The sequence below is a fragment of the Pseudophryne corroboree genome, chromosome 5 (genome assembly GCF_028390025.1).
Source record: "Pseudophryne corroboree isolate aPseCor3 chromosome 5, aPseCor3.hap2, whole genome shotgun sequence".
NCBI classification, from domain to species: domain Eukaryota; kingdom Metazoa; phylum Chordata; class Amphibia; order Anura; family Myobatrachidae; genus Pseudophryne; species Pseudophryne corroboree.
The window spans coordinates 152027464-152049444 of NC_086448.1; the positions used below are offsets into that span (position 1 = coordinate 152027464).

The 21981-nt window shown below is 46.0% G+C and overlaps 2 protein-coding genes across 3 annotated transcripts in view; one reads left to right on the top strand and one right to left on the bottom strand.

Annotated features, from left to right (window-relative positions):
• LOC134927409 (xin actin-binding repeat-containing protein 1-like) overlaps window positions 1–21981 on the bottom strand; it is a 559013-nt gene that overhangs the window by 339746 nt on the left and 197286 nt on the right. The window lies entirely within an intron of this gene.
• LOC134928877 (solute carrier family 22 member 13-like) overlaps window positions 1–21981 on the top strand; it is a 101223-nt gene that overhangs the window by 63542 nt on the left and 15700 nt on the right. Inside the window, exon 5 of the mRNA XM_063924821.1 lies at window positions 16192–16312. Coding sequence (XP_063780891.1) covers window positions 16192–16312 — 121 coding nt within the window. The remainder of the gene's footprint in view (window positions 1–16191; window positions 16313–21981) is intronic.

Here is a 21981-nt window from a genome sequence, read left to right on the forward strand (position 1 = left end):
AGAGCAGTCGCCTTCCGTACTGTACTGCTATATATACTGGTGGTCACTGTCAGCAAACTGCAAAACTAAAATGCACCACATGTATGGAATCTAGATGGATAGTATACTTGACGACACAGAGGTAGGTAGAGCAGTGGCCTTCCGTACCGTACTGCTATATATACTGGTGGTCACTGTCAGCAAACTGCAAAACTAAAATGCACCACAGGTATAGAATCTAGATGGATAGTATACTTGACGACACAGAGGTAGGTAGAGCAGTGGCCTTCCGTACCGTACTGCTATATATACTGGTGGTCACTGTCAGCAAACTGCAAAACTAAAATGCACCACAGGTATAGAATCTAGATGGATAGTACACTTGACGACACAGAGGTAGGTAGAGCAGTGGCCTTCCGTACCGTACTGCTATATATACTGGTGGTCACTGTCAGCAAACTGCAAAACTAAAATTCACCACAGGTATAGAATCTAGATGGATAGTATACTTGACGACACAGAGGTAGGTAGAGCAGTGGCCTTCCGTACCGTACTGCTATATATACTGGTGGTCACTGTCAGCAAACTGCAAAACTAAAATGCACCACAGGTATGGAATCAAGATGGATAGTATACTTGACGACACAGAGGTAGGTAGAGCAGTGGCCTTCCGTACCGTACTGCTATATATACTGGTGGTCATTGTCAGCAAACTGCAAAACTAAAATGCACCACAGGTATAGAATCTAGATGGATAGTATACTTGACGACACAGAGGTAGGTAGAGCAGTGGCCTTCCGTACCATACTGCTATATATACTGGTGGTCACTGTCAGCAAACTGCAAAACTAAAATGCACCACAGGTATAGAATCTAGATGGATAGTATACTTAACGACACAGAGGTAGGTAGAGCAGTGGCCTTCCGTACCGTACTGCTATATATACTGGTGGTCACTGTCAGCAAACTGCAAAACTAAAATGCACCACAGGTATAGAATCTAGATGGATAGTATACTTAACGACACAGAGGTAGGTAGAGCAGTGGCCTTCCGTACCGTACTGCTATATATACTGGTGGTCACTGTCAGCAAACTGCAAAACTAAAATGCACCACAGGTATAGAATCTAGATGGATAGTATACTTGACGACACAGAGGTAGGTAGAGCAGTGGCCTTCCGTACCGTACTGCTATATATACTGGTGGTCACTATCAGCAAACTGCAAAACTAAAATGCACCACAGATATAGAATCTAGATGGATAGTATACTTGACGACACAGAGGTAGGTAGAGCAGTGGCTTTCCGTACGGTACTGCTATAAATACTGGTGGTCACTGTCAGCAAACTGCAAAACTAAAATGCACCACAGGTATAAAATCTAGATGGATAGTATACTTGACGACACAGAGGTAGGTAGAGCAGTGGCCTTCCGTACCGTACTGCTATATATACTGGTGGTCACTGTCAGCAAACTGCAAAACTAAAATGCACCACAGGTATAGAATCTAGATGGATAATATACTTGACGACACAGAGGTAGGTAGAGCAGTGGCCTTCCGTACCGTACTGCTATATATACTGGTGGTCACTGTCAGCAAACTGCAAAACTAAAATGCAGCACAGGTATAGAATCTAGATGGATAGTATACTTGACGACACAGAGGTAGGTAGAGCAGTGGCCTTCCGTACCGTACTGCTATATATACTGGTGGTCACTGTCAGCAAACTGCAAAACTAAAATGCACCACAGGTATAGAATCTAGATGGATAGTATACTTAACGACACAGAGGTAGGTAGAGCAGTGGCCTTCCGTACCGTACTGCTATATATACTGGTGGTCACTGTCAGCAAACTGCAAAACTAAAATGCACCACAGGTATAGAATCTAGATGGATAGTATACTTGACGACACAGAGGTAGGTAGAGCAGTGGCCTTCCGTACCATACTGCTATATATACTGGTGGTCACTGTCAGCAAACTGCAAAACTAAAATGCACCACAGGTATAGAATCTAGATGGATAGTATACTTGACGACACAGAGGTAGGTAGAGTAGTGGCCTTCCGTACCATACTGCTATATATACTGGTGGTCACTATCAGCAAACTGCAAAACTAAAATGCACCACAGATATAGAATCTAGATGGATAGTATAATTGACGACACAGAGGTAGGTAGAGCAGTGGCCTTCCGTACCATACTGCTATATATACTGGTGGTCACTGTCAGCAAACTGCAAAACTAAAATGCACCACAGGTATAGAATCTAGATGGATAGCATACTTGACGACACAGAGGTAGGTAGAGCAGTGGCCTTCCGTACCGTACTGCTATATATACAGGTGGTCACTGTCAGCAAACTGCAAAACTAAAATGCACTATAGGTATAGAATCTAGATGAATAGTATAATTGATGACACAGAGGTAGGTAGAGCAGTGGCCTTCCGTACCGTACTGCTATATATACTGGTGGTCACTGTCAGCAAACTGCAAAACTAAAATGCACCACAGGTATAGAATCTAGATGGATAGTATACTTGACGACACAGAGGTAGGTAGAGCAGTGGCCTTCCGTACCGTACTGCTATATATACTGGTGGTCACTGTCAGCAAACTGCAAAACTAAAATGCACCACAGGTATAGAATCTAGATGGATAATATACTTGACGACACAGAGGTAGGTAGAGCAGTGGCCTTCCGTACCGTACTGCTATATATACTGGTGGTCACTGTCAGCAAACTGCAAAACTAAAATGCACCACAGGTATAGAATCTAGATGGATAGTATACTTGACGACACAGAGGTAGGTAGAGTAGTGGCCTTCCGTACCGTACTGCTATATGTACTGGTGGTCACTGTCAGCAAACTGCAAAACTAAAATGTCCATAGGTATAGAATCTAGATGGATAGTATACTTGACGACACAGAGGTAGGTAGAGCAGTGGCCTTCCGTACCGTACTGCTATATATACTGGTGGTCACTGTCAGCAAACTGCAAAACTAAAATGCACCACAGGTATAGAATCTAGATGGATAGTATACTTGACGACACAGAGGTAGGTAGAGTAGTGGCCTTCCGTACCATACTGCTATATATACTGGTGGTCACTATCAGCAAACTGCAAAACTAAAATGCACCACAGATATAGAATCTAGATGGATAGTATACTTGACGACACAGAGGTAGGTAGAGTAGTGGCTTTCCGTACCGTACTTCTATATATACTGGTGGTCACTGTCAGCAAACTGCAAAACTAAAATGCACCACATGTATAGAATCTAGATGGATAGTATACTTGACGACACAGAGGTAGGTAGAGCAGTGGCCTTCCGTATCGTACTGCTATATATACTGGTGGTCACTGTCAGCAAACTGCAAAACTAAAATGCACCACAGGTATAGAATCTAGATGGATAGTATACTTGACGACACAGAGGTAGGTAGAGCAGTGGCCTTCCGTACGGTACTGCTATATATACTGGTGGTCACTGTCAGCAAACTGCAAAACTAAAATGCACCACAGGTATAGAATTTAGATGGATAGTATACTTGACAACACAGAGGTAAGTAGAGCAGTGGCCTTCCGTACCGTACTGCTATATATACTGGTGGTCACTGTCAGCAAACTGCAAAACTAAAATGCACCACAGGTATAGAATCTAGATGGATAATATACTTGACGACACAGAGGTAGGTAGAGCAGTGGCCTTCCGTACCGTACTGCTATATATACTGGTGGTCACTGTCAGCAAACTGCAAAACTAAAATGCACCACAGGTATAGAATCTAGATGGATAGTATACTTGACGACACAGAGGTAGGTAGAGCAGTGGCCTTCCGTACCGTACTGCTATATATACTGGTGGTCACTGTCAGCAAACTGCAAAACTAAAATGCATCACAGGTATAGAATCTAGATGAATAGTATACTTGACGAAACAGAGGTAGGTAGAGCAGTGGCCTTCCATACCGTACTGCTATATATACTGGTGGTCACTGTCCGCAAACTGCAAAACTAAAATGCACCACAGGTATAGAATCTAGATGGATAGTATACTTGATGACACAGAGGTAGGTAGAGCAGTCACCTTCCGTACCGTACTGCTATATATACTGGTGGTCACTGTCAGCAAACTGCAAAACTAAAATGCACCACAGGTATTGAATCTAGATGGATAGTATACTTGATGACACAGCGGTAGGTAGAGCGGTGGCATTCCGTACTGTACTGCTATATATACTGGTGGTCACTGTCAGCAAACTGCAAAACTAAAAAGCACCACAGGTATGGAATCTAGATGGATAGTATACTTGACGACACAGATGTAGGTAGAGCAGTGGCCTTCCGTACTGTACTGCTATATGTACCGGTGGTCACTGTCAGCAAACTGCAAAACTAAAATGCACCACAGGTATAGAATCTAGATGGATTGTATACTTGACGACACAGAGGTAGGTAGAGTAGTGGCCTTCCGTACCGTACTGCTATATATACTGGTGGTCACTGTCAGCAAACTGCAAAACTAAAATGCACCACAGGTATAGAATCTAGATGGATAGTATACTTGACGACACAGAGGTAGGTAGAGTAGTGGCCTTCCGTACCTTACTGCTATATATACTGGTGGTCACTGTCAGCAAACTGCAAAACTAATATGCACCACAGGTATAGAATCTAGATGGATAGTATACTTGACGACACAAAGGTAGGTAGAGCAGTGGCCTTCCGTACCGTACTGCTATATATACTGGTGGTCACTGTCAGCAAACTGCAAAACTAAAATGCATCACAGGTATAGAATCTAGATGAATAGTATACTTAACGAAACAGAGGTAGGTAGAGCAGTGGCCTTCCGTACCGTACTGCTATATATACTGGTGGTCACTGTCAGCAAACTGCAAAACTAAAATGCACCACAGGTATAGAATCTAGATGGATAGTATACTTGATGACACAGAGGTAGGTAGAGCAGTCGCCTTCCGTACCGTACTGCTATATATACTGGTGGTCACTGTCAGCAAACTGCAAAACTAAAATGCACCACATGTATGGAATCTAGATGGATAGTATACTTGATGACACAGAGGTAGGTAGAGCAGTGGCCTTCCGTACCGTACTGCTATATATACTGGTGGTCACTGTCAGCAAACTGCAAAACTAAAAAGCACCACAGGTATAGAATCTAGATGGATAGTATACTTAACGACACAGAGGTAGGTAGAGCAGTGGCCTTCCGTACCGTACTGCTATATATACTGGTGGTCACTGTCAGCAAACTGCAAAACTAAAATGCACCACATGTATGGAATCTAGATGGATAGTATACTTGACGACACAGAGGTAGGTAGAGCAGTGGCCTTCCATACCGTACTGCTATATATACTGGTGGTCACTGTCAGCAAACTGCAAAACTAAAATGCACCACAGGTATAGAATCTAGATGGATAGTATACTTAACGACACAGAGGTAGGTAGAGCAGTGGCCTTCCGTACCGTACTGCTATATATACTGGTGGTCACCGTCAGCAAACTGCAAAACTAAAATGCACCACATGTATGGAATCTAGATGGATAGTATACTTGACGACACAGAGGTAGGTAGAGCAGTGGCCTTCCGTACCGTACTGCTATATATACTGGTGGTCACTGTCAGCAAACTGCAAAACTAAAATGCACCACAGGTATAGAATCTAGATGGATAGTATACTTAACGACACGGAGGTAGGTAGAGCAGTGGCCTTCCGTACCGTACTGCTATATATACTGGTGGTCACTGTCAGCAAACTGCAAAACTAAAATGCACCACAGATATAGAATCTAGATGGATAGTATACTTGACGACACAGAAGTAGGTAGAGCAATGGCCTTCCGTACCATACTGCTATATATACTGGTGGTCACTGTCAGCAAACTGCAAAACTAAAATGCACCACAGGTATGGAATCTATGATGGATAGTATACTTGATGACACAGAGGTAGGTAGAGCAGTGGCCTTCCCTACTGTACTGCTATATATACTGGTGGTCACTGTCAGCAAACTGCAAAACTAAAATGCACCACAGGTATAGAATCTAGATGGATTGTATACTTGACGACACAGAGGTAGGTAGAGTAGTGGCCTTCCGTACCGTACTGCTATATATACTGGTGGTCACTGTCAGCAAACTGCAAAACTAAAATGCACCACAGGTATAGAATCTAGATGGATAGTATACTTGACGACACAGAGGTAGGTAGAGCAGTGGCCTTCCGTACCATACTGCTATATATACTGGTGGTCACTGTCAGCAAACTGCAAAACTAAAATGCACCACAGGTATAGAATCTAGATGAATAGTATACTTGATGAAACAGAGGTAGGTAGAGCAGTGGCCTTCCGTACCGTACTGCTATATATACTGGTGGTCACGGTCAGCAAACTGCAAAACTAAAATGCACCACAGGTATAGAATCTAGATGGATAGTATACTTGACGACACAGAGGTAGGTAGAGCAGTGGCCTTCCGTACCGTACTGCTATATATACTGGTGGTCACTGTCAGAAAACTGCAAAACTAAAATGCACCACATGTATGGAATCTAGATGGATAGTATACTTGACGACACAGAGGTAGGTAGAGCAGTGGCCTTCCGTACCGTACTGCTATATATACTGGTGGTCACTGTCAGCAAACTGCAAAACTAAAATGCACCACAGGTATAGAATCTAGATGGATAGTATACTTAACGACACAGAGGTAGGTAGAGCAGTGGCCTTCCGTACCGTACTGCTATATATACTGGTGGTCACTGTCAGCAAACTGCAAAACTAAAATGCACCACAGGTATAGAATCTAGATGGATAGTATACTTGACGACACAGAGGTAGGTAGAGCAGTGGCCTTCCGTATCGTACTGCTATATATACTGGTGGTCACTGTCAGCAAACTGCAAAACTAAAATGCACCACAGGTATAGAATCTAGATGGATAGTATACTTGACGACAAAGAGGTAGGTAGAGCAGTGGCCTTCCGTACTGTACTGCTATATATACTGGTGGTCACTGTCAGCAAAACTCTGCACTGTACTCCTCCTATATAATACTGCTGGTCCCCAGTTCCCACAATAAAGCAGTGTGAGCACAGATATATGCAGCACACTGAGCACAAATATGGAACGTTTTGCAGGCAGAGAACGTATAATACTGGTGGTCACTGGTCAGCAAAACTCTGCACTGTACTCCTCCTATATAATACTGCTTGTCCCCAGTCCCTACAATAAAGCAGTGTGAGCACAGATATATGCAGCACACTGAGCACAGATATGGAGCGTTTTACAGGCAGAGAACGTATAATACTGGTGGTCACTGGTCAGCAAAACTCTGCACTGTACTCCTCCTATATAATACTGCTGGTCCCCAGTCCCCACAATAAAGCAGTGTGAGCACAGATATATGCAGCACACTGAGCACAGATATGGAGCGTTTGTCAGGCAGAGAACGTATAATACTGGTGGTCACTGGTCAGCAAAACTCTGCACTGTACTCCTCCTATAATACTGTTGGTCCCCAGTCCCCACAATAAAGCATTGTGAGCACAGATATATGCAGCACACTGAGCACAGATATGGAGCGTTTTTCAGGCAGAGAACGGATAAAACTGGTGGTCACTGATCAGCAAAACTCTGCACTGTACTCCTCCTATATAATACAGCTGCTCCCCAGTCCCCACAATTAAGCAATAAGCACAAATATTTGCAGCAACATTAATAAACGGAGAGAACGCCAGCCACGTCCTCTCCCTAACATTTTCAATGCACGAGTGAAAATGGCGGCGACGCGCGGCTCATTATATAGAATCCGGATCTCGCGAGAATCCGACAGCGGGATGATGACGTTCGGGCGCGCTCGGATTAACCGAGCCATACGGGAGAACCGAGTATGCCTCGGACCCGTGTAAAATGGGTGAAGTTCGGGGGGGGTTCGGTTTCCGAGGAACCGAACCCGCTCATCACTAATTTAGAAAGATTATCTTGGTAGGGTATACAGTAGTTTGGCAATATTTTGCTCTGTGACTTGCTAAGCTACAGAATTCTTTGGGTAATGAACAGGAATGGGGCTGATGCAGAGATGGACAGTATTGCATTTCGTCTTTGTATGTAGTGGGTGTGCTAAAATATGCCACCTAGAAATCCAATGTTTAAACAGTTCCCTACAATCATGGCCGTAGACAGATTCGCCGGGCCCAGGTAATGGGGCCTGTATTGCCACGCCAATCATTTATGAGGAAGAATTATATACATCCCTCTCTGTTCCAGACTCCTCCAGCCACCAGTGAGGAATCAGGTTCTCTCCCAGCAAATCCTCAGTCCTGACATGTACATTTCTGGAGGTAACAAATGAACTTACAGAGCTAGGGCTAGGGTACAGAAAGTTGTAGTCTGAGGGTAACAGCAGATGCAAGAGCAGTAGTGAGATAGCTTGATCAGTGAAGAAGTGAGTGGAGATGGGAGAAAGGAGAATGTCTAGAGAGGAGAAATGGACAGGACCAGTGGGATCAAGGCTGTGCTTGCTAAGAATGACCTGGGGTAGGTGAGGGAGGGAAAGGCTAAAGGAGAGAAGATGGTGGACAGAAAGAATGAAAGAGATAGATGAAAGAGATAAACCAGAGAGTCCACAGAGGTGGGAGAAAACTAAATCCAGCAAGTGAGCCCCAGATAGGAAAAATATAACAGTAGTTCCTTGGATAGCAGGTTGTTCCCTTTTCCTACCTGCCTCCACAGCTTCCCTTCATTTACCAATCTCAAGAATAAATTAAGCCTTCACTTGAATAAGCAGTTCCACAATTTCCATTGGATGTAGGATTTTCATGTATCTCCCCCTCCCTCCACTCTTCACTCCACCTCTTCTTTTCTACTGTACCCCCACTACTTATTAGAGATGTGCACCGGACATTTTTCGGGTTTTGTGTTTGGTTTTGGATTCGGTTCCGCTGCCGTGTTTTGGATTCGGACGCGTTTTCGCAAAACCTCCCTGAAATTTTTTTGTCGGATTCGGGTGTGTTTTGGATTCGGGTGTTTCTCTTACAAAAAAACCCTCAAAAACAGCTTAAATCATAGAATTTGGGGGTCATTTTGATCCCATCAATAACCATAATTTACACTCATTTCCAGTCTATTCTGAACACCTCACAATATTATTTTTAGTTCTAAAATTGGCACTGAGGTCGCTGGATGACTAAGCTAAGTGACCCAAGTGGCCGACACAAACACCTGGCCCATCTAGGAGTGGCACTGCAGTGTCAGACAGGATGGCACTTCAACAAATAGTCCCCAAACAGCACATGATGCAAAGAAAAAGAGGTGCACCAAGGTCACTGTGTGACTAAGCTAAGCGACCCAAGTGGCCGACACAAACAACTGGCCCATCTAGGAGTGGCACTGCAGTGTCAGACAGGATGGCACTTCAAAAAATAGTCCCCAAACAGCACATGATGCAAAGATAAATTAAAGAAAAAAAGAGGTGCAAGATGGAATTGTCCTTGGGCCCTCTCACCCACCCTTATGTTGTATAAATAGGACATGCACACTTTAACAAACCCATCATTTCAGCGACAGGGTCTGCCACACGACTGTGACTGAAATGACTGGTTGGTTTGGGCCCCCACCAAAAAAGAAGCAATCAATCTCTCCTTGCACAAACTGGCTCTACAGAGGCAAGATGTCCACCTCATCATCATCCTCTGATTCCTCACCCCTTTCACTGTGTACATCCCCCTCCTCACAGATTATTAATTCGTCCCCACTGGAATCCACCATCTCAGGTCCCTGTGTACTTTCTGGAGGCAATTGCTGGTGAATGTCTCCACGGAGGAATTGATTATAATTCATTTTGATGAACATCATCTTCTCCACATTTTCTGGAAGTAACCTCGTACGCCGATTGCTGACAAGGTGAGCGGCTGCACTAAACACTCTTTCGGAGTACACACTGGAGGGGGGGCAACTTAGGTAAAATAAAGCCAGTTTGTGCAAGGGCCTCCAAATTGCCTCTTTTTCCTGCCAGTATAAATACGGACTGTCTGACGTGCCTACTTGGATGCGGTCACTCATATAATCCTCCATCATTCTTTCAATGGTGACAGAATCACATGCAGTGACAGTAGATGACAGGTCAGTAATCGTTGGCAGGTCCTTCAGTCCGGACCAGATGTCAGCACTCGCTCCAGACTGCCCTGCATCACCGCCAGCGGGTGTGCTCGGAATTTTTAGCCTTTTCCTCGCACCCCCAGTTGCGGGAGAATGTGAAGGAGGAGCTGTTGACGGGTCACGTTCCGCTTGACTTGACAATTTTCTCACCAGCAGATCTTTGAACCTCTGCAGACTTGTGTCTGCCAGAAAGAGAGATACAACGCAGGTTTTAAATCTAGGATCGAGCACGGTGGCCAAAATATAGTGCTCTGATTTCAACAGATTGACCACCTGTGAATCCTGGTTAAGCGAATTAAGGGCTCCATCCACAAGTCCCACATGCCTAGCGTAATCGCTCTGTTTTAGCTCCTCCTTCAATCTCTCCAACTTCTTCTGCAAAAGCCTGATGAGGGGAATGACCTGACTCAGGCTGGCAGTGTCTGAACTGCCTTCACGTGTGGCAAGTTCAAAGGGTTGCAGAACCTTGCACAACGTTGAAATCATTCTCCACTGCGCTTGAGTCAGGTGCATTCCCCCTCCTTTGCCTATATCGTAGGTAGCTGTATAGGCTTGAATGGCCTTTTTCTGCTTCTCCATCCTCTGAACCATATAGAGGGTTGAATTCCACCTCGTTACCACCTCTTGCTTCAGATGATGGCGGGGCAGGTTCAGGAGTGTTTGCTAGTGCTCCAGTCTTCGGCACGCGGTGGCTGAATGCCGAAAGTGGCCCGCAATTCTTCGGGCCACCGACAGCCTCTCTTGCACGCCCCTGTCGTTTTTTTAAATAATTCTGCACCACCAAATTCAATGTATGTGCTAAACATGGGATGTGCTGGAATTTGCCCACATGTAATGCACGCACAATATTGGTGGCGTTGTCCGATGTCACAAATCCCCATGAGAGTCCAATTGGGGTAAGCCATGCTGCGATGATGTTCCTCAGTTTCCGTAAGAGGTTGTCAGCTGTGTGCCTCTTATGGAAAGCGGTGATACAAAGCGTAGCCTGCCTAGGAACGAGTTGGCGTTTGCGAGATGCTGCTACTGGTGCCGCCGCTGCTGTTCTTGCTGCGGGAGGCAATACATCTACCCAGTGGACTGTCACAGTCATATAGTCCTGAGTCTGCCCTGCTCCACTTGTCCACATGTCCGTGGTTAAGTGGACATTGGGTACAACTGCATTTTTTAGGACACTGGTGACTCTTTTTCTGAGGTCTGTGTACATTTTCGGTATTGCCTGCCTAGAGAAATGGAACCTAGATGGTATTTGGTACCGGGGACACAGTACCTCAAGCAAATCTCTAGTTTCCTGTGAATTAACGGTGGATACCGGAAACACGTTTAACACCACCCAGGCTGCCAAGGCCTGAGTTATCCGCTTTGCAGCAGGATGACTGCTGTGATATTTCATCTTCCTCACAAAGAACTGTTGGACAGTCAATTGCTTACTGGAAGTAGTACAAGTGGTCTTCCGACTTCCCCTCTGGGATGATGATTGACTCCCAGCAGCAACAACAGCAGTGCCAGCAGCAGTAGACGTTACACTCAAGGATGCATCGGAGGAATCCCAGGCAGGAAAGGACTCGTCAGACTTGACAGTGACATGGCCTGCAGGACTATTGGCTTTCCTGTCTAAGGAGGAAATTGACACTGAGGGAGTTGGTGGTGTGGTTTGCAGGAGCTTGGTTACAAAAGGAAGGGATTTAGTTGGCAGTGGACTGTTTCCGCTGTCACCCAAAGTTTTTGAACTTGTCAATGACTTCTGATGAATGCGCTCCAGGTGACGTATAAGGGAGGATGTTCCTAGGTGGTTAACGTCCTTACCCCTACTTATTACAGCTTGACAAAGGCAACACACGGCTTGAAACCAGTTGTCCGCATTTCTGTTGAAATAATTCCACACCGAAGAGGTGATTTGTTTTGTAATTTGACCAGGCATGTCAATGGCCATATTCGTCCCACGGACAACAGGTGTCTCCCCGGGTGCCTGACTTAAACAAACCACCTCACCATCAGAATCCTCCTTGTCAATTTCCTCCTCAGCACCAGCAACACCCATATCCTCATCCTGGTGTACTTCAACAGTGACATCTTCAATTTGACTATCAGGAACTGGACTGCGGGTGCTCCTTCCAGCACTTGCAGGGGGCGTGCAAATGGTGGAAGGCGCCACCTCTTCCCGTCCAGTGTTGGGCAGGTCAGGCATCGCAACCGACACAATTGGACTCTCCTTGGGGATTTGTGATTTAGAAGAACGCACAGTTCTTTGTTGTGCTTTTGCCAGCTTAAGTCTTTTCATTTTTCTAGCGAGAGGATGAGTGCTTCCATCCTCATGTGAATCTGAACCACTAGCCATGAACATAGGCCAGGGCCTCAGCCGTTTCTTTGCCACTCTGTGTCGTAAATGGCATATTGGCAAGTTTACGCTTCTCCTCAGACGCTTTTAATTTAGATTTGTGGGTCATTTTACTGAACTTTTGTGTTTTGGATTTTACATGCTCTCTACTATGACATTGGGCATCGGCCTTGGAAGACAACGTTGATGGCATTTCATCGTCTTGGCCATGACTAGTGATAGCAGCTTCAGCACGAGGTGGAAGTGGATCTTGATCTTTCCCTATTTTACCCTCCACATTTTTGTTCTCCATTTTTTAATGTGTGGAATTATATGCCAGTAATATATCAATAGCAATGGCCTACTGTACCGTACTGCTGTATATTATATACTGGTGGTCAGCAAAATTATGCACTGTCCTCCTACTATATATACTGCTCACAACAACTAAAATGCACCACAGGTATGGATGGATAGTATACTTGATGACACAGAGGTAGGTAGAGCAGTGGACTACTGTACCGTACTGCTATATATTATATACTGGTGGTCAGCAAAATGATGCACTGTCCTCCTACTATATATACTGCGCACAACAACTAAAATGCACCACAGGTATGGATGGATAGTATACTTGACGACACAGAGGTAGGTAGAGCAGTGGACTACTGTACCGTACTGCTATATATTATATACTGGTGGTCAGCAAAATTATGCACTGTCCTCCTACTACTGCGCAAAACTTAAAAGCACCACAGGTATAGATGGATAGTATACTTGACGACACAGAGGTAGGTAGAGCAGTGGACTACTGTACCGTACTGCTATATATTATATAATGGTGGTCAGCAAAATTATGCACTGTCCTCCTACTACTGCACAAAACTTAAATGCACCACAGGTATGGATGGATAGTATACTTGATGACACAGAGGTAGGTAGAGCAATGGACTACAGTACCGTACTGCTATATATTATATACTGGTGGTCAGCAAAATTCTGCACTATCCTCCTACTATATATACTGTGCACAACAACTAAAATGCACCACAGGTATGGATGGATAGTATACTTGACGACACAGAGGTAGGTAGAGCAGTGGACTACTGTACCGTACTGATATATATTATATACTGGTGGTCAGCAAAATTCTGCACTGTCCTCCTACTATATATACTGCGCAAAACTTAAATGCACCACAGGTATGGATGAATAGTATACTTGACGACACCGAGGTAGGTAGAGCAGTGGACTACTGTATCGTACTGCTATATATTATATACTGGTGGTCAGCAAAATTATGCACTGTCCTCCTACTACTGCGCAAAACTTAAATGCACCACAGGTATGGATGGATAGTATACTTGACGACACAGAGGTAGGTAGAGCAGTGGACTACTGTACCGTACTGCTATATATTATATACTGGTGGTCAGCAAAATTCTGCACTGTCCTCCTACTATATATACTGTGCACAACTTAAATGCACCACAGGTATGGATGGATAGTATACTTGACGACACAGAGGTAGGTAGAGCAGTGGACTACTGTACCGTACTGCTATATATTATATACTGGTGGTCAGCAAAATTATGCACTGTCCTCCTACTACTGCGCAAAACTTAAATGCACCACAGGTATGGATGGATAGTATACTTGACGACACAGAGATAGGTAGAGCAGTGGACTACTGTACCGTACTGCTATATATTATATACTGGTGGTCAGCAAAATTATGCACTGTCCTCCTCCTACTGCGCAAAACTTAAATGCACCACAGGTATGGATGGATAGTATACTTGACGACACAGAGGTCGGTAGAACAGTGGAATACTGTACCGTACTGCTATATATTATATACTGGTGGTCAGCAAAATTCTGCACTGTCCTCCTACTATATATACTGCGCAAAACTTAAATGCACCACAGGTATGGATGGATAGTATACTTGATGACACAGAGGTAGGTAGAGCAGTGGACTACTGTACCGTACTGCTATATATTATATACTGGTGGTCAGCAAAATTATGCACTGTCCTCCTACTATATATACTGCGCACAACAACTAAAATGCACCACAGGTATGGATGGATAGTATACTTGACGACACAGAGGTAGGTAGAGCAGTGGACTACTGTACCATACTGCTATATATTATATACTGGTGGTCAGCAAAATTATGCACTGTTCTCCTACTACTGCGCAAAACTTAAATGCACCACAGGTATGGATGGATAGTATACTTGACGACACAGAGGTATGTAGAGCAGTAGACTACTGTACCGTACTGATATAATACTGGTGGTCACTGGTCAGCAAAATTCTGCACTGTCCTCCTACTATATACTACAATGCAGCACAGATATGGAGCGTTTTTCAGGCAGAGAACGTAGATATTTTCAGCACACTGGGCACAGATATTTGCAAGCACACTGAGCACAGATATTTGCAGCACACTGAACACAACTGAGAGAACGCTGCACACGTCCTCTCCCTATCATCTCCAATGCACGAGTGAAAATGGCGGTGACGCGCGGCTCCTTATATAGAATACGAATCTCGCGAGAGTCCGACAGCAGGATGATGACGTTTGGGCGCGCTCGAGTTAACCGAGCAAGGCGGGAAGATTCGAGTCCGCCTCGGAACCATGTAAAATGGGTGAAGTTCGGGGGGGTTCGGATTCCGAGGAACCGAACCCGCTCATCACTACTACTTATACATGAAAACTCTTCCATAAAACAGATTGTTTAAAAAAATAAAAATTACTAAAACTTCAAAAATCGAATGCTTAATAAATTGCTTGAAAATAATACTGGAAACATTTAATTATTTTTAGAAAATTGCAAACCTGAGATGGGTTAGAGCAGAGGTACTCAAACTCGGTCCTCGGGAGCCCACACAGCGCATGTTTTGCAGGTAACCCACCAGGTGCACAGGTGTATTAATTACTCACTGACACATTTCAAAAGGTCCACAGGTGGAGCTAATTATTTCACTTGCGATTCTGTGAGGAGACCTGCAAAACATGCACTGTGTGGGCCCCCGAGGACCGAGTTTGAGAACCTCTGGGTTAGAGCATGGGTCTTTAACCTGCGGTGCGCCAGCTGCTGTGGAACTACACATTCCAGCATGCCCTGCCACAGTTTTGCTATTAAGGCATGTTAAAACTAAGACAGGGCATGCTGGGATGTGTAGTTCCACAGCAACTGGAGGGCCACAGGTTGAAGACCGATGGGTTAGAGTGTTGGCTGTGATTTGATTTGTAACAGAAACAAAGCAGAATGCTAGCAGTCAAGACATTTATTGCTCAGTAGCTCTTACAAAAATTGTTACACATCACATTATACATCAGTATAAATAAGCAACTTCAATGATTAGACCTGTCCTAGGGGGTGATGTGAGCAGTAGCCAATGGCGCACCAGTAAATGTCAGGTCTCTCTGGTAATGGCCGAAATGATGATACTCCTTCGGAAAAAGGGAGTTTTAATTATCCCGTCCTGTCTCTCACTATTCCTTAAAGTAGGCTTTTCCCACAATCCTCACAAGCCATACTCCATTTTATTAAGTGTAATATTATGCCTCTTTCCCTGTATACCATGCTTTTTTCCAAAATTGATGATTATAGACCAGTATGGCTAAAGTAGAATCTATTTGTATGTATTTGGGGTTTAATATATTGAATATGATGCTGTCTTTATACAGGGTTCTCCCAGAATCACCTAGGTGGCTTTTAACTAAAGGAAAATATGAACATGCTAAAAACCTCCTCCAAAAAGCTGCAAGTTTCAATAAGCAGAAGTTACCAGAAGATTTACTATCACAGGTAACATGAGTCTATTTAGTCTGTCTAATGGGTGTCAGCTACTGATACTATGGAGTGTCAGCCAGGTGTATCAGTGGAATGTTTTATGAAAGCTTATGGCCTGATTCTGCCAAAACTTGACTAATAGTTGCATCATATTGCAATATTTAACCATCTGCGCTGGCGTAGCGGCCGACATATGCAACATACAGTAGCTATGAGCGATTCTGAGCTGTGTGCGTCTTAGTAGCTACTCCCCAATGACTGAATGGAGACCATGATCATGGTGGCAGTTGGGCAACTGGAAAGAGAAGTGTCCCATGGGCCTGTCATCAGCATATAGTCAGAGTTATGACCTACCATATGGGATAGATGTCAGTGCTGTTTATACTAATTTCTCTGACGTCCTAGTGGATGCTGGGAACTCCGTAAGGACCATGGGGAATAGCGGCTCCGCAGGAGACTGGGCACAACTAAGAAAGATTTAGGACTACCTGGTGTGCACTGGCTCCTCCCTCTATGCCCCTCCTCCAGACCTCAGTTAGAATTTTGTGCCCGGCCGAGCTGGATGCACACTAGGGGCTCTCCTGAGCTCTTAGAAAGAAAGTATATTTAGGTTTTTTATTTTCAGTGAGATCTGCTGGCAACAGACTCACTGCTTCGAGGGACTGAGGGGAGAAGAAGCGAACCTACCTGCTTGCAGCTAGCTTGGGCTTCTTAGGCTACTGGACACCATTAGCTCCAGAGGGATCGAACACAGGCCCAGCCTCGGTCGTCCGGTCCCGGAGCCGCGCCGCCGTCCCCCTGCAGAGCCAGAAGCAAGAAGAACGTCCAGAAAATCGGCGGCAGAAGACTCCGGTCTTCATTAAGGTAGCGCACAGCACTGCAGCTGTGCGCCATTGCTTCCCATGCACACCTCACACTCCGGTCACTGATGGGTGCAGGGCGCTGGGGGGGGGGGGGGGGGCGCCCTGGGCTGCAATATAAACATTTTAGCTTGGCAAATAAACACATAATATAGTCAGGCAGACTATATATGTGTAAAATCCCCTGCCAAAAATATCCAGAAAAAAGCGGGAGAAGTCCGCCGTGAAGGGGGCGGGGCTATCTCCCTCAGCACACTGGCGCCATTTCCTCTCACAGCTCCGCTGGAAGGACGCTCCCCAGGCTCTCCCCTGCAGTTTCCAGACTCCATAGGGTAAAAAAGAGAGGGGGGGGCACTAAATTTAGGCGCAAACTTGTGTATTATAGCAGCTATAAGGGAAAAATCACTGTGTGTAGTGTGTATTCCTGTATTATATAGCGCTCTGGTGTGTGCTGGCATACTCTCTCTCTGTCTCCCCAAAGGACTTTGTGGGGTCCTGTCCTCAGTCAGAGCATTCCCTGTGTGTGTGCGGTGTGTCGGTACGGCTGTGTCGACATGTTTGATGAGGAGGCTTATGTGGAGGCGGAGCAGGTGCCGATAAATGTGATGTCACCCCCTGCGGGGTCGACACCTGAATGGATGGACATGTGGAAGGAATTACGCGACAGTGTCAACTCCTTACATAAAAGGTTTGACGACATAGCAGATGTGGGACAGCCGGCTGCTCAGCCCGTGCCTGCCCAGGCGTCGCAAAAGCCATCAGGGGCTCTAAAACGCCCACTACCTCAGATGGCAGACACAGATGTCGACACGGAGTCTGACTCCAGTGTCGACGACGATGAGCCTAGTGTACATTCCAATAGAGCCATTCGTTATATGATTACGGCAATTAAAAATGTGTTGCACATTTCTGATATTACCCCAGGTACCACAAAAAAGGGTATTATGTTTGGGGAGAAAAAGCTACCAGTGGTTTTTCCCCCATCTGATGAATTGAATGAACTGTGTGAAGAAGCGTGGGCTTCCCCCGATAAGAAACTGGTAATTTCTAAAAAGTTACTAATGGCATACCCTTTCCCGCCAGAGGACAGGTCACGTTGGAAGACATCCCCTAGGGTGGATAAAGCGCTCACACGTCTGTCAAAAAAGGTGGCACTACCGTCTCCGGACACGGCCGCCCTAAAGGAGCCTGCGGATAGAAAGCAGGAGGCTATCCTGAAGTCTGTATATACACACTCAGGAATTATACTAAGACCGGCTATTGCTTCAGCATGGATGTGCAGTGCTGCAGCTGCGTGGTCAGATTCCCTGTCGGAAAACATTGATACCCTAGATAGGGACACTATATTGCTAACCGTAGAGCATATTAAAGACGCTGTCTTATACATGAGAGATGCACAGTGGGATATTTGCCGGCTGGCATCTAAAATAAACGCAATGTCCATTTCTGCCAGGAGAGGATTGTGGACTCGGCAGTGGACAGGAGATGTGGATTCTAAAAGGCACATGGAAGTTTTGCCTTACAAGGGTGAGGAGTTTTTTGGGGATGGTCTCTCGGACCTCGTTTCCACAGCGACAGCTGGGAAGTCAGCATTTTTACCCCATGTTCCCTCACAGCCTAAGAAAGCACCGTATTATCAGGTACAGTCCTTTCAGCCCCAGAAAGGCAAGCGGGTTAGAGGCGCGTCCTTTCTGCCCAGAGGCAGAGGTAGAGGGAAAAAGCTGCAACATACAGCCAGGAACAAAAGTCCTCCCCCGCTTCCTCTAAGTCCACCGCATGACGCTGGGGCTCCACAGGAGGAGCCAGGTACGGTGGGGGCCCGTCTCAAGAACTTCAGCGACCAGTGGGCTCGTTCACGGGTGGATCCCTGGATCCTACAGGTAGTATCTCAGGGATACAAGCTGGAATTCGAGATGTCTCCCCCTCACCGTTTCCTCAAATCTGCCTTGCCGACAGCTCCCCCGGACAGGGAGGCAGTGCTGGAGGCGATTCACAAGCTGTATTCTCAGCAGGTGATAATCAAGGTACCCCTCCTTCAACAAGGACGGGGTTACTATTCCACAATGTTTGTGGTACCGAAACCGGACGGTTCGGTGAGACCCATTTTAAATTTAAAATCCTTGAACACTTATATAAGAAGGTTCAAGTTCAAGATGGAATCGCTCAGAGCGGTGATTGCAAGCCTGGACGAGGGGGATTACATGGTATCACTGGACATCAAGGATGCTTACCTGCATGTCCCCATTTACCCTCCTCACCAGGAGTACCTCAGATTTGTGGTACAGGACTGTCATTACCAATTCCAGACGTTGCCGTTTGGTCTGTCCACGGCACCGAGGGTATTTACCAAGGTAATGGCCGAAATGATGATACTCCTTCGGAAAAAGGGAGTTTTAATTATCCCGTACTTGGACGATCTCCTTATAAAGGCGAGGTCCAGGGAACAGTTGTTGATCGGAGTAGCACTAGCTCGGGAAGTGCTACAACAGCACGGTTGGATCCTGAATATTCCAAAGTCGCAGCTGGTTCCTACAACGCGTCTACTGTTCCTGGGGATGGTTCTGGACACAGAACAGAAAAAAGTGTTTCTCCCGGAGGAGAAGGCCAAGGAGTTGTCATCTCTAGTAAGAGACCTCCTAAAACCAAAAAAAGGTGTCGGTGCACCACTGCACGCGAGTCCTGGGAAAGATGGTGGCTTCTTACGAAGCAATTCCATTCGGAAGGTACCATGCAAGGATCTTTCAGTGGGATCTGTTGGACAAGTGGTCCGGATCGCATCTTCAGATGCATCGGCTGATAACCCTGTCTCCAAGAACCAGGGTGTCGCTGTTGTGGTGGCTGCAGAGTGCTCATCTTCTAGAGGGCCGCAGATTCGGCATACAGGACTGGGTCCTGGTGACCATGGATGCCAGCCTGCGAGGTTGGGGGGCAGTCACACAGGGAAGAAACTTCCAAGGACTATGGACAAGTCAGGAGACTTCCCTACACATAAATATTCTGGAACCTAGGGCCATTTACAATGCCCTAAGTCAGGCAAGGCCCCTGCTTCAACACCAGCCGGTGCTGATCCAGTCAGACAACATCACGGCGGTCGCCCATGTAAACCGTCAGGGCGGCACAAGAAGCAGGATGGCGATGGCAGAAGCCACAAGGATTCTCCGATGGGCGGAAAATCATGTGTTAGCACGGTCAGCAGTGTTCATTCAGGGAGTGGACAACTGGGAAGCAGACTTCCTCAGCAGGCACGACCTCCACCCGGGAGAGTGGGGACTTCATCCAGAAGTCTTCCAAATGATTGTACACCGTTGGGAAAGGCCACAGGTGGACATGATGGCGTCCCGTCTCAACAAAAAGCTAAAAAGATATTGCGCCAGGTCAAGGGACCCTCAGGCGATAGCTGTGGACGCTCTAGTGACACCGTGGGTGTACCAGTCGGTTTATGTGTTCCCTCCTCTGCCTCTCATACCCAAGGTACTGAGAATAATAAGAAGGAGAGGAGTAAGAACTATACTTGTGGTTCCGGATTTGCCAAGAAGAGCTTGGTACCCAGAACTTCAAGAAATGATCTCAGAGGACCCATGGCCTCTGCCGCTCAGACAGGACCTGCTGCAGCAGGGACCCTGTCTGTTCCAAGACTTACCGCGACTGCGTTTGACGGCATGGCGGTTGAACGCCGGATCCTGAAGGAAAAGGGCATTCCGGAAAAAGTCATCCCTACGCTGATTAAAGCTAGGAAGGAGGTGACCGCAAACCATTATCACCTCATATGGCGAAAATATGTTGCGTGGTGTGAGGCCAGAAGGGCCCCAACGGAGGAATTTCAGCTGGGTCGATTTCTGCACTTCCTACAATCAGGGGTGACTATGGGCCTCAAATTAGGTTCCATTAAGGTCCAGATTTCGGCTCTGTCGATTTTCTTCCAAAAAGAACTGGCTTCACTCCCTGAAGTTCAGACGTTTGTTAAAGGAGTGCTGCATATTCAGCCCCCTTTTGTGCCTCCAGTGGCACCTTGGGATCTCAACGTGGTGTTGGATTTCCTTAAGTCACATTGGTTTGAGCCACTTAAAACCGTGGAACTAAAATATCTCACGTGGAAAGTGGTCATGCTATTGGCCTTGGCTTCGGCCAGGCGTGTGTCAGAATTGGCGGCTTTGTCATGTAAAAGCCCTTATCTGATTTTCCATATGGATAGGGCGGAATTGAGGACTCGTACCCAATTTCTTCCTAAGGTGGTATCAGCTTTTCATTTGAACCAACCTATTGTGGTGCCTGCGGCTACTAAGGACTTGGAGGATTCCAAGTTGCTGGACGTAGTCAGGGCCCTGAAAATCTATGTTTCCAGGATGGCTGGAGTCAGGAAAACTGACTCGCTTTTTATCCTGTATGCGCCCAACAAGCTGGGTGCTCCTGCTTCAAAGCAGTCTATTGCTCGCTGGATCTGTAGTACGATTCAACTTGCACATTCTGCGGCTGGACTGCCGCATCCTAAATCTGTAAAAGCCCATTCCACGAGGAAAGTGGGCTCTTCTTGGGCGGCTGCCCAAGGGGTCTCGGCTTTACAACTTTGCCGAGCTGCTACTTGGTCGGGTTCAAACACATTTGCTAAATTCTACAAGTTTGATACCCTGGCTGAGGAGGACCTTGAGTTTGCTCATTCGGTGCTGCAGAGTCATCCGCACTTTCCCGCCTGTTTGGGAGCTTTGGTATAATCCCCATGGTCCTTACGGAGTTCCCAGCATCCACTAGGACGTCAGAGAAAATAAGATTTTACTCACCGGTAAATCTATTTCTCGTAGTCCGTAGTGGATGCTGGGCGCCCATCCC